The following is a 13,933-nucleotide window of genomic DNA, read 5'->3' as shown; positions in this document are numbered from 1 at the left end:
ATCTGTTCCTTAAAAGAGGTTTCCTTACAGCAAGGCTTCAGGTTCATACTTTCTGCAAACACACGTGTGACGAAAACTTTCTAGTCCGAACCACCCCTTATCCTTATCTCCTTATCCCTCCTGTATTGGTCACGTTGTTTGGTCTAATGAAACATTCAATCCACAGATTCGTAGAACCGTTCTCATCCTTCTGTGTTTGCTAACTTCACCAACACCAAGCTACAGCATCAACTTTTGTGTAACTTTCCTTCTCTCAATCTCGACCTCAAGTCAACCGATGAGCGCCCAAATGATTGGGAAACTAGAAACAATCCGAAAAGCGTCACAAAGTTTCATTGTTTCATACATTATTAATCATCCGGAATGAAATGTGGAACGGATTTGTGCATAGAAATTGATGGATCGGTTGTTTGTTATTTGAAATTTGTTTGATTTTGACTTGAGATGTTTGATTGGGAGAAAACAGAACTTCATTTCCGTATTACTTATTTATTTAAGGAAAATCAGGTCCACACCTTTCCCATTTTTCCATTTTCACAAGGCATTCTGAAGCCGTATAAACCTCTAACGCGGTTTATAAAATAGATTTTGCTGGCAGGAAATCAACGCCATAATTACACAAGGAAGGAGATTGCATTAATTACTTCATAAGGCTTCCGCAAGATACTTGTTGCAAGAAAAATCCTACTTTACCTTTAACGAAGTTTTCCAAAAACTCAAACAAACGTGATTCGGTACATTAAAAGATATTGGAGCAGCAAAAAACATTTCCCCCATCGGTGCCAGTCGTGTTTTGTAAGCGGAAACCCTGAGCATATTTAACGAGAACCCAAAGACAACAATAACTCGCTGCTAATTAACGCTATTTGCATAGGCACAGTCCGGAAGAATCCGTGAAAAAGACGGCCTCGCTACTCGACAGACAGTTGAACGAATGAAAATTACGCGAATTTACGTTGGAGTTGCGGCATATTGCATGATTTATGAACCTTTGCATCTATCTGTAGGAACAACTCCGCATTCAGACTTATTTGCCTGACCCTTTATGAATCGGGAAATGCTCCGTGACGGAAAGTTTTGTGCTAAATAAACATCATCTACCGATTCCATTTTAGTTGGAATATGTTTTACAAATCAATGGAGAATAATTGTGGCCTACCATGCTGAACAATCCTCCGCACTATCAGGCAAATAAATTATTCCTAATCGTCCAATGCCAGTCGCAGACAAGAACCGATGATAGTTGACAGAATTTCAATGAGTTATTATTTACTCAATTATTTGCATAAACAATCGAAAAGGTTAGAAGAGTGTTCACTTCGGCAAAGCTGTATGCTCAATTCACACACTATTATTATGCACTCCACATTTATTGGAAAATTCTTCAACCATGTTCAACTCGCTCAGAGTCTGCTCTTCTACAAACGACTCTCTCCGCTGCGCTTTCCCTCAAAGGACATTTTTCCAAAGGGGCGTTGCCAGACGATGGACCAATCAGTGCTCTGTTCTCTTCGGAGGGTACGGAAAAAGGACTTCAACAGAAGCAAACTGGATGGCTCTCACAGCTGTTCAAACTAAGATGAGATTCCATCGCACTTAATGAGAGTCTCTTCCATGCTGACGGGTTACGTTCGCTACATTTGCTGTTTGTTTGTGGTTGAGTTTAGATATTCTGCATGCTGAAGATATATTCCAATAGAGATTCATTCCCATCACTCCATTTCCCGACGGCATTTGATGTCTGTAATCAGTTGTAGTGAATAATATTGTTTGTGTTTCAGATCTCCAGCGTTGGAGCTTCGTGATTCCCACCAGTTATCCGACACAATGTCCTGTTTAGAGGTATGCAACCTTCTCTTATCATATTTACTACTTCAACCACCGATCTGTTTATCATTTCAATCGCTTTTCATCCTTCAGGAGATGGAAGTACTACGCGACATGTTCGAGGAACCCAACGACAGTTTGAACAAGGCTGCCGTTCCCATTTCACCTCCAGACAACTGCTCCAGGGAATCTGGTCTGCGTGACAAACAACTTCACACTGACAACAACAACCTGCAGCCGAGGGACGAAAGGCCTTTCCGGTGTGCCATCTGTCCCAAGGCGTTCCGACTTTCCTCCACACTGTCCGCACACAAGAAGCTGCACGACCAAAGAGGACCCAGTCTACGGTGTGAGACGTGTGGACGAGCCTTCACGCAACCCAGCGCTCTCTTCAGCCATCGACTGCTGCATCGGTCGGATCGGCCACATAGCTGCAGCCTCTGTGGAAAGCAGTTCGTTCGGCTGCATGCCCTCAAGACACACGTGCTTAGTCACGCGGACGAACGACCCTACGAGTGTGACCAGTGTGGAAAAGCTTTTACCGAAAAGCACGTGCTCGTACGCCATCGCAAGACGCACAGTGACGAGCGGCCCCATGAGTGTGCCGTTTGCTCGAAAGCCTTCAAGGAGCGGTATGACCTGCTGCGCCACACGCTCATTCACAGTGGACTGCGGCCGCACAAGTGTCCCGACTGCTCCAAAACCTTTGTCCAATCCAATGCACTGATTAAGCATCGAAAGTGTCACGAACGGGAACGCACCGTTGGCCATCATCAGTTGAACGCAGCTTCCTTTGATGTAACTAGGGTCGAAACTACGTGTTGCTAAGTGAAACAGTGACGGAGCGAGAAGCAACAAATGTTAATGTTGATTTTCAGAGTGTAAATAGAAACGTGTTTGAGCAAATGTTATTGTGAGTGTCTTTGGAAAGGCATTCAGAGGAAGTGTGCAATTAAATAAAGTGTGTATATATTCACAGACATGCTTCTGGGTCATCTTAATAATGGTTTCATATGGAATATTAAATTGACGGACGCTCTGAAAATGAATGTTTTTCCTGTTTTAGTGACACTATTGAACAAAGTCACTTTACATTCCCTCACTAAATTACCTACGCAAACAACTGATGTCACCCCAAACCAAAGGGACGTTGTTGCTCCATTCCACAATGCCCCACAGTCCCAGAGGAAGGTTTTGTTAGAACCACTCTGTAAAGACTACTCCTTGCCCAGTGTAGTTCCGCTGATTGTTAAGTAAACATTTTGAAGAGGTAGATTGTCCTGCAACGAAATTACCTTTAATATGTTTGCACAGGAAAGTACAAGGCCAATAGTTAAGGAGACTGAGAAGCGAATCTTGACATGCTCTTTCCCACCGCTGCTTCTAGTCACGACGGTGGCAGCATTTGAGATGCTTTCTATTTTCAGGATTCAAAAAGGATTTACATTTCGAGCTCTTACATTACACTGTAGTGTTTTTGGTTTATACCGTGACCATGGTACAAAAAAGGCTCTTTGGCAATAGAAGCAAATCAACGACGGATTTTTTTTTGGAAATGGTTTTTGCCTTCAGCTATGATGGACTTTTTTTATTCCACACAGTTTGTATCACACAAAAAAGACGATGTTATTTTTCCATATTTCCCAAATTATGCATGCAAAACGATCCACATCGGAGGTGTTTTTTTAGGACATGTTCAAAAAAATCTGAAGGTAATATGAAACCAAAAGTGGGTGTTTCTAGAAAAGCCGTTTTTTATGCAGTTAAAGGTTATTTTTTCTGTTATTTTTCACAAAATATGGAAATACAGTATCCGGGATTTTTTTCATCACATTCAGCCCTTTTCACAAGTAAAGTTCGAATTATTATAACCATTTTCCTAAAAGACGCATTCTTCTCTATCAAGACACTCTGGCTTTGAAAGAATAATTCGAATAACTTGCTGAATGATTTCTAACATCTTTGATCCTACACCGTATCTCCCATCATTCCACATGAACTCTTACCAGCTCTGCGCCATTTGCAAACAATCATAATTGAAATGGCATAACGAATCTCGTGACAAAATGATTTGTGATGCGACGGTTGAGCGATGATTTTAATATGCTCCGAAAATAGTCATGGCGATTCAGAATACGGAGCTACAGAGACACGACGGTACGAATACTAGGGGAATAGAACGTTGAACATTGTAATTGAAACCATGGCCAGGGTTAGCGGCCCTTTTTCATGCCCTTTTGATTGGTGTGGTTCTCCCTAGACCGAAATAGCTGAGTTTTGCACGTAAAATAATTAATAGAGCCAGAACACAAGCCATCATCATTTCATAAAATGGTTTAATGACGACATTGGTAGTTAAGCTCCAAGCAATTCCACGTAAAAGAGGCCATCTCATTGTTCTTTGCTCTAATATCTTAATTAATATCGACATTTTAAGGCTGATTTGTCCTATATAACTGGTTTTTGATAATTATTGATTTCATTTTTTATAGTATCGCATACATACGGAAACTACAAGATGTAATAAATACTTTGTGAAATCGATATAGATGCGAAATATGCCTCCGGACATTTGCTAGGACAGATATGCTTATCGTAATATCACAATCTTCATTTCCATCACATCCAAACCACTCACCCTTTTCTAACAGCATAAAATAAACGAGAGGGAAATGCAAAAGTACTTTGTTCAGCTTACGTGACGACCACAACACCAAGGAGTAGTAGGCCACGTGCATGGATGGTAACGATTCGCCTGGTCCCTGTGTCGGTTTGTTTTTGTCACTTTGATTTGGCGTTAAAGAGCTTACTGATTCCGGATCAGACGAGGTGGCGTACGCCTTCGGGGTGTGTTTCTCATTTTGTGACATTGTACATTGCCGCCGGTAGTTCCTGGTATTAACAAAATACACCGTGATGCTGAGTGAGGTGACAAATTGAAGTGTGGGAATTAATTCACTTAATGATTTTTAAATTAAGTGATTGGCTTGACACCTTTTTCCGACGATTGGTTACCGTCTCCTGACACTGAAGAACACAAATTAAGCTCTGTTAAAAATTTTACTGACTTTCAGTGCTTCGATCAATATCTTACTACTTCAGTACCACAAACAGCAAACAAGCAAAACCTTCGTGTGCCTTCTGGACCAACGGAAATCTCCAGAACCATGCCACGGCCTACTCAAACACACTCTCGTAGCCCGGGATTATGTTTCCACTATTTACACATCAATTAATTCCCATAATGACTTCTTCCGATTGCTTGCCAGAAGCAGCCTAAAGGACCCTGCCATGATCCTGTCCCTATTTGTCTGTCCTTTTGCCATTCTTTGAAGGAGAAAGTGCGCCTCCGAAATGAACAACAGCTGAACCAACTCTTGCCTGAAGTGGTTGCCGCAGATTGCTTCCCACAAAGGTACTTCTGGCCCGAAAATTGATCCTTTACAGACACCTTTTGCAAACGAGAAGCGTTTTGAGGCATATTGGTCCTCCGTTGATCTTTTTATTGCATTGCTTGTGGTTGTACAAAGAGGTTCCATGGATGATGATTGTTACATTACAGACACCTGGCCATAGCTCGGGGTGAATTTCATTCAACTTCTGGGTTAACGTTGAATTGCAGACCATGAAATTAAAAATTCGTTTTATAACATGGATTAAGAACCAATAATCTAAGAAATGGCTGCAACTTTGTGAATGTTCACAAAAAACAACACTTCAAACAGAAAGAAAAAAATGTCGATTTGAAACGAATGTAAACAACCGCACATGCAAACTCCTTGTGTAAGAATTGATATAGATACTTACTTGCGGTTTCCAAGCGGGACATTGTTATCAGATTGTTTTCAGCAACATATTATTTACGTAGGGTAACTGTACCAGTTTTCGGCAGGCTAGTGCAGCAGTTTCACAAAAATTGCTCACACATCAATATTTTTCACTATTTTTCTTGAAAGTGTTGTTATTCTGGTTGATAAACTATCATAGTATGTTACAATATTTTTTATTTGCCGGTTCAAAGCCCTTTTTCATAAATATTCGTGAAAATGCAAACATTGATTTTGCTCCTATTTTCGGCAGTTTGTTCCTATTTTCGGCAGGCTGTGTTCCTATTTTCGGCAGCGCGAATACGGGTCAGAAAAAGTTTTTATCAATGTTAATATGTACAAAAAAATGTTTAAAGCAATTTAACACTCTTACTTTCCTAAGATTGGTGTTAAAAAGCACTTTAATTATTAATTGTATGTTGCTTATTTTGGTCCGTTTTGACAGCCATTTTGATGCGACGTTTAAACAGAGCAGCCATTGACAGTTTGATGGTTATAGCGTACGGTGCGAACTGGCTTACAAATATTTATTTTTCTCTTAAGTTAGCGCATTGTTTGTAGTAAAATTGGTGATATTTGGTACAAGAAAGGTCATATTATGTGTCGACATACGCATTGTAGTGTTCTGATCAATTTTAAAAGGAATATTCAGCCAAATTCAAAGTGTGTTATTGTTCCGAGTTTCGGCAGGAGCCCACAACATTGAGCTGTCAAAAATGAACATTTACTGTGTACCTATTTTCGGCAGCATTTAAAGTGAAAAATAACCTGTTTATCGTGATTTTAAAATTCCGAACAAGTTAGAATAAATTAAATAAGCATAAAATCTTTAATATACACCACTTTTTCATTGTTTTACTGTTCTGATTCTCTTAATCACAAAACCTGCCGAACGATTGGCTGACAGCAAAGCTGCCGAAAAAAAGCACAATTTATTTGATATTTTGGAAAATACGTAATGAAATGGTGTGAAACTTCGTATGTGAATATCAAATAAGTACACCTTCACTACAAAATTGTATTTTGTGAATTTTTTTACCGCATTTGTGCAGAACTTCACGTTTTTAGCTACCCTGCCGAAAATAGGTACACTGCCGAAAACTGGTACAGTTACCCTAATGGTCTATTTTTCACTCAAATATTTACTTGATTTCAGGCACCAGCTTTTGGTTTGTTTACTCGTTCGACGCACATCGATAGAATTTTTTGGAGAGGTTTGACGTTTTGCTGCAGTGGCACATTCCATCGATGACGTCATATTAGGAGGCATTCGAGCTCCCCATGTAACGTTTTTTTGCAACTTCTCAAAGACGAATCATTTGGCGCAAGGCCACGGAGCCACACATGTACAAGAAGTTATTAGGCGCAAAGCCACGGGAGTGACAAAATGCTGATTTTTTTTTTCAAAACATGAGCTTGTATCACTTTTTAAGCTTTATCAAAATGTCGTAACCTGGAGCAGCCAGGAAATTCTTTCTTTTCTTTCTTTTTTTGGCACAACAACCGCTGGCGGTCAAGGCCTGCCTGTACCCACTAGTGAAGTGGGCTTGGCTTTCAGTGACTTAATTGTTACCACAGCAGGATAGTCAATCCTACCGTATGGGGGCACGGTCTATTCGGAGCATGAACCCATGACGGGCGTGTTGTTAAGTCATTCGAGTTGACGACTGTACCACCAGACCGGCAAGCCAGGAAGTAAAGTTGACAAAAGTTGGCAACAAGTGAAAACATTTGACGTTCGCGAAAAAGCGTAAACAAACAGCTATTTGGCACAGTTGTGACCCATTGCTGTGATAATTAATAATGCTAAAATGCATGTTTCTAATTGATATATGCATCTATTTAGTACTTCTTAAACAAAATATCGATGATATTAAGATGTTTGAGCCTTTTGTGGTTTTTGTGTAAATTATTGGTGCGGCCACGAGAAAAGCTCATTTTTGCAGATGACAAGCCATTTTGACAAAGTTGAAATTTTTTTCAACATTTTGTCACCTTCGTGGCCACGCGCCGATTCATATCACCACTTTGTATTCATTAAAATATATGTTTATATGTTAGCCGTTTCGTAAACCTGTTGCATCTTCTTCATCTCATGACTTTTTACACGATGTTGGTTTTTATATGAAATTTTGTGAGCTAGAAATGGTATAATATTAAAACAAAAAAAATCATAAAATGAATAATTCGTCCTCATTTTGCAATATCACTAAACTGTTTTTCTTTTTACAAAATAATTTAACGATCGCTTGTTTGACCCTTGTTAGCGTTGCTGTTCAGATTGTCTACTGGGTGTGCGGATCGGATCGCGCAGCTTTCCAAACGTCAAAGGATAATTCCACCACAAGGAACATTCTTTTGTGCGAGTTCAAAAAACGTGTTTGATTCGCATGCTTCTTGAGGAACAGAACGCTTGAGTGACTTAGCAAGTTTCAATTACTAACCAAAGTGCTGTTGTTTTATTTAGTGGCAGTATTCAGTTTGTTCTGTTTGCCTTCTGTTGGCTTAAAAAATGGAGGAGAGTAATGCGACATTACGTAAATGCTTCGACGCGTTTTGCGAACCACCGTCTGTGACATGGAGAACAAAATGTAGGCAAGCGTTGTTTGCAAAAATGTACGATACATTCCTTAAACCCCGTATATTACAAGCAAAACTTAACAATCTAAGTACTAAAGAGACTATCGAGCTTCTGTGTAATAAGCAAGGTTGCTGGCAACACTGGCATATGACAGTTCTGGCTGCTTGGGGAATGATCCAGCAGACGTGCTTGGGGACTAGAAAGCAACAGACGTATACGTAATAAAGCGTACATAATAAAACTTATTACATGGTGTCAGAAGTGTAAGAACTCTCGGAACCTAAAAGCAAACGGGAAAGTATCGTCCAATATCCGGTAAATCGTGGATTTATTGTCGTTTGCCAGCAGAACAAACGCATATTAAAGTCGCATATTGCGTGTATCAAGAGAAGAAAAGAAGCAGCAAGATGGCGGCAAATTCAGCAGACCGCTTACCAAGAGCGCTGGATTGCTCAGATTTGGCAAAAGAATGGCCAAAATGGAAGCAGCAGTTTCACATCTTTATGATTGCGAATAACAAAATCAACGAGGATGAGCGGAACAAGATCGCAATCTTTTTATGGCTAGTTGGTGATCATGGAGTTGAAATATACAACACATTATTTCCCAGCAACGGAGACATGAAGGCAATGTTCGGTGAAATTGTCGAAAACAATACAAAAAAAGATGATAAGGGAGATGCTGCTAAAAAAGAAGAAATAGGCAGAACATTGGATGACGTCATTACTGCTTTTGATTCTTACTGTCTTCCAAGAAAAAATTTGGCCATCGAAGCGTTCAAATTTGTTGTGTCTTTGGCTTTCTCAGGTACTTTATTCAAACACTGATATAACAGTACACATCATAAATAATAACAAGCACAATACACACTATATATACTCGGCCGCGCGCCAGCCGTACCGTGCCCTGCCGGGAGCCCTGCTCGACCGGCTGCTCGCAACACCTGCTTGTCCGAGCGCACAACACACACTAAGCGGCCCGCGCTTAGTGTGCGTACGACAGTGTGCGTGACACACTGTCGTCCCCTGGACATTGACCAGTGGCAGCACAACTACCACGGCAAGTCCAGGGGTCGGCACGGCTGCCCACAACATCTCCCCCTTTTACTTATCCGGAGGGGGTCGAACCGACACGCGCATATTCCATTGCGGGAATATCGGTGTGGTGACACCCTCCGGCCATAGACCCTTGTCCTGGGGCATTTTTGCGCAAATGCTGCTCCTAAGCTGCGACCCCGCTACCCGGCTACCGCAACGCTGCTACGACGTTGCAGGAAATCTCCCCGGCGGCGACCGTAATGTCCCGCTAGCCTCATCCGGCAGGAGAGCATTACCTAGCAACTCGTTCCGCACGCTGCTACGCTGCTGCTGGTGATCTCTCCGGCGGCGACCGGTTTGTCCCGCAAGCCTCATCCGGCTGAAGAGCATATCCCAGCAGCCCGTTATGGCATCCTGTAGCGGTGGTACAATTGCTGCAGCAAGGACGGCACACATTTCGCCCTTCACGTCGGGAACAACACGTCGGTGCTGCAACTGGGGACGGAATGCGACCTCCCCCTCTCTCCGACGAATAAAAACGGCAGCAGCGGGGCGGCATGGGACCTCGCCCCCTCTCCGTTGACACTATTGCTGCATCGGGGCGGCATTGGACCTCGCCCTCCTCTCCGTCAAACACGACGGCTGCAGCGGGGCGACATGAAACCTCGCCCCTCTCCGTTGACACTGTTACTGCAGCGGGGCGGCATGGGACTTCGCCCCCTCTCCGTTGACACAACGGCTGCAGCGGGGCGGCATGGGACCTCGCCCTCCTCTCTGTCAAACACAACGGCAGCAGCGGGGCGGCATGGGACCTCGCCCCCTCTCCGTTGACACTACTGCTGCAGCGGGGCGGCATGAAACCTCGCCCCCTCTCACTGGTCTACGACGGCTGCAGCGGGGCGGCATGGAACCTCGCCCTCCTCTCCGTCCAACACGACGGCTGCAGCGGGGCATGGCATCTCGCCCCCTCTCCGTCGAACACAGCGGCAGCAACTCAGTGACCTCTCGCGTCACCAATGATGGCCCGGCAGCTAGGCAGAAAGACAATTCGCCTCTTACACTGCCGGCGCTCCTTGGGCTGCAGCCCGACGACACCTAGCGTCGCCGCAGATGGCCCGGCAATCAGGCTTCGACCTTTCCATTGCCGGCGCTCCCTGGGCCTGCAGCCCGGCGAATCAAACATCGCCGAGTGTGTGTGTGCGGCTGTCCCTTCTGTCCCCATCGCGGGACGACAGCCGGGGCCACGGTCTTAACGGCGGCGGCGGCAGCGGTCCTTGTCGAACGGCGTCCCACTGTCGCGGGGACCCGTGCCATCGCGATGGCGCCGGCTCCAACCGACGCGCTCGATCGCGATGGCGACCGCGGGTTCTTCTAGGGATCCTCCTTACGCAAGAGGATCCCATCCTCGTCGCCACTGTTGTGTCTTTGGCTTTCTCAGGTACTTTATTCAAACACTGATATAACAGTACACATCATAAATAATAACAAGCACAATACACACTATATATACTCGGCCGCGCGCCAGCCGTACCGTGCCCTGCCGGGAGCCCTGCTCGACCGGCTGCTCGCAACACCTGCTTGTCCGAGCGCACAACACACACTAAGCGGCCCGCGCTTAGTGTGCGTACGACAGTGTGCGTGACACACTGTCGTCCCCTGGACATTGACCAGTGGCAGCACAACTACCACGGCAAGTCCAGGGGTCGGCACGGCTGCCCACAACAAAATTCAACCTCATAGAGCAGAAAGAAAATCCCCAAGCGCCACAGATTAAGCTTAAACGACTGGAAAATTTAATATCCATAGAAAAATAATGAAAGCTCCACAGCTTCATTGGTTTGGTATTACAACTCATCATTATATTGCTATCCTTTACTTGCAATGTGTTTCGACAAGTTTCATCTTATCATGACCTATATAGCCTTCTAACTTTCTGAGCAAAAATCTATTTGAATGGTCGTGTGGTCAGATACGTGGGTATCAACACCAACGAACATTAATCAAATCTCACTTGCTTCAGTGCTGGTGGTTTCCGTTGGAGTTTAGTATTTAAACAATCGTATCGCCGTTCTAGTTCTAGCGATGCATAACTTCAATGCGAAACCATACAACAGTACAGAGGAAATGAGAAAGCTCTCCTCCAAGCGATGAAGCTCAACTGGTTGGGGTATCCCACCAACAGAGAGCGCCACCAGCTTTTTTGCTATTTTTAGAATGCATGAGTCGTTTGCCGTCTGCTAAACGAAGTCTTTCTATATTCCGTTTAGGTAGAGTGCTTGAGTCGTTTAGAAGCCGTTTAGTGGTCGTTTAGTGGATTTGTGGCACTTGGGTCAACCCTTTGCAGAGTTTGAATCGGCACTACGAAAACAAATGGCATTTTGCGAATTTGAGTGTGCAAATTGTCACGCATCCTATGCTGACCGAATGCTTCGTGATCGTATTATAGTCGGCATTGAGAATAAAACGTTGCAGCTAAAATTGTTGGATGCAAAAGACGAGCCGCTTAAAAACGTCGTAGAAATGTGTAAAACGTATGAGGCTGCATCAAAACACAAGCAGCTAATTCAGACCAACGATGTACATCACCTCAATAGTGTAGAAAAAGATGCTGGAAATTGGAAAATAGACACAATTCAGCGTAGTGAACTTCATAAGGCAAGCTGCTATAACTGTGGACAACCTTTTAACGGGAGTCATCGTCGTTATTGTCCTGCAAAGAATGTGACCTGTAGCAATTGCGGAAAGCGGGGACATTTCATGAAATTCTGCAAAGCTCCGAAGATCAACAGCAACAGTGACATCTCACGGGAACCGGTACGAACAACGCATGAAGTGAAGCAAAGGAACGACAAAGATGTAAACATGATCGCGTGGGCTGATTCAGGTAACATTGTTAGAGATGTTTATTGTGAGGGTATGGAAAATAGGGATTCTTTTGAATTTCAAAATAATTATTATTGTAGAGTAAACTGTAACGTAGCAACAGTGGGTTCCAATTACAAATGGACTAAACGATACCTAATTCAGGACTGGCCAGTGGAATTTAAGCTTGATACCGGTGCAGATGTCAATTGCATTCCTGTTAGCGTGGTTACCCGTATGAACTTACCGTTGTCGAAAGAGCGTACATTTAATGTTGTGGATTATAATAATAATCGTATACAAATACACGGTCAGATTCGTCTTACTTGTGTTGACGAAGAAACCAAAAACGCATTATCAGCTAATTTCTTTGTTGTAGATGACAATCTTCAACCAATATTGGGATTACAAACATGTTAGCATTTGGATTGCTGAAACGCTTGAATAGTATAGAATCATCTCAGTCTTATCCATCAGACAGGAAAACGTTCATTGATTCAAATGCAGATCTTTTTGAAGGCCTGGGAAACCTTCCAGGGGAATGCACTATAGCGCTTAAAGAAAACTCCACTCCCTCCTTGCACTACAAAAAGCGCATACCAATTAGCCTGCACTCTCGTTTAAAAGATGAGCTTAAAAATATGGAATCTTTAGGGATTGTTAGTTCGGTTGAATACCCTACAGATTGGGTAAACAATATGCAAATTGTCGAAAAACCTAATGGTGCTTTACATATTTGTCTAGATCCGAAACCATTGAATGGATGTATCAAAAGGGAACATTTTCTTATCCCAAAGTGAGAAGATCTTCTAAGTCGTATGACAGGAAAAAAATATTTACCGTATTAGATCTTAAAAATGGGTTTTGGCAGTTGAAGCTAGATAGAAAAAGTTCGGATCTAACCACGTTTATGAAACCGTATGGTAGATTCCGTTGGAATCGTGTCCCGTTTGGAATAAGTAGTGCACCAGAAATGTTCCAACAAAGAATGGTAAAAATATTTGGGGATATTCCTGGAGTTGAAGTATATTTTGATGATCTGGCCATTACTGGAAAGGATTTTGAGGAACATGACAAAACTCTATCAATTGTTCTTGAAAGAGCTAGACAAAATAACATAAAATTTAACTCTAGCAAAACCCAATACAGAACTGATGAGATCAAGTTCATGGGTCACATATTATCTGATGGTAAAATAAGACCAGATCAATCTTACATAAATGCAATTGTTGATATGCCCAGACCAAAAAATAAGTCAGAGGTGCTTCGTCTTCTGGGATTGCTAAAATATCTAGGTAAATTTATCCCAAATCTATCCAAACGAACCGCCTTACTTCGTTACTGTCTCGCAATGATGTTGAATGGTCTTGGACCGAGCAACACGAACGTGAGGTTGACGATATATTAGAGACGATTACCAATCAACCTGTGCTAGCAATGTTTGATATTGACAAGCCTATAATAGTTCAAACAGACAGTTCTAAAGATGGCTTAGGGAGTGTTTTAATGCAGAATGGAAAGGCCATAGCATATGCATCTCGCACACTATCCAAAAGTGAACAAAAGTGAGCACAAATAGAAAAAGAACTCTTGGCTATTGTTTTTGCTTGTGAACGATTTCATCACTTTTTATATGGTCACGAATTCACTGTTCAATCGGACCACAAGCCACTAGAAGCTCTGGTTAAACGTGATATTGATGATGTTACTCCTCGTTTGCAACGAATGTTCCTCCATCTATTGAAGTATCCAGGAATGATCATAAAATACACACCTGGTAAGGAATTACTTATAGCTGA

At 42.7% G+C, this 13,933-nt stretch overlaps 2 protein-coding genes across 2 annotated transcripts in view; both read left to right on the top strand.

The window, feature by feature from the left end:
- LOC133393044 (zinc finger protein 397-like) overlaps positions 1-3,162 on the top strand; it is a 24,553-nt gene extending 21,391 nt beyond the window's left edge. Inside the window, exon 4 of the mRNA XM_061656193.1 lies at positions 1,921-3,162. Coding sequence (XP_061512177.1) covers positions 1,921-2,655 — 735 coding nt within the window. The 3' untranslated portion in view covers positions 2,656-3,162. The remainder of the gene's footprint in view (positions 1-1,920) is intronic.
- Positions 1-13,933, top strand: part of LOC133393045 (zinc finger protein 154-like) — a 27,293-nt gene that overhangs the window by 1,088 nt on the left and 12,272 nt on the right. The window lies entirely within an intron of this gene.

The sequence above is a fragment of the Anopheles gambiae genome, chromosome 3, assembly GCF_943734735.2.
Source record: "Anopheles gambiae chromosome 3, idAnoGambNW_F1_1, whole genome shotgun sequence".
NCBI lineage: Eukaryota > Metazoa > Arthropoda > Insecta > Diptera > Culicidae > Anopheles > Anopheles gambiae.
The sequence above is the reverse complement of the archived record's forward strand: the minus strand, read 5'-3'. Positions and strand labels throughout refer to the sequence as shown.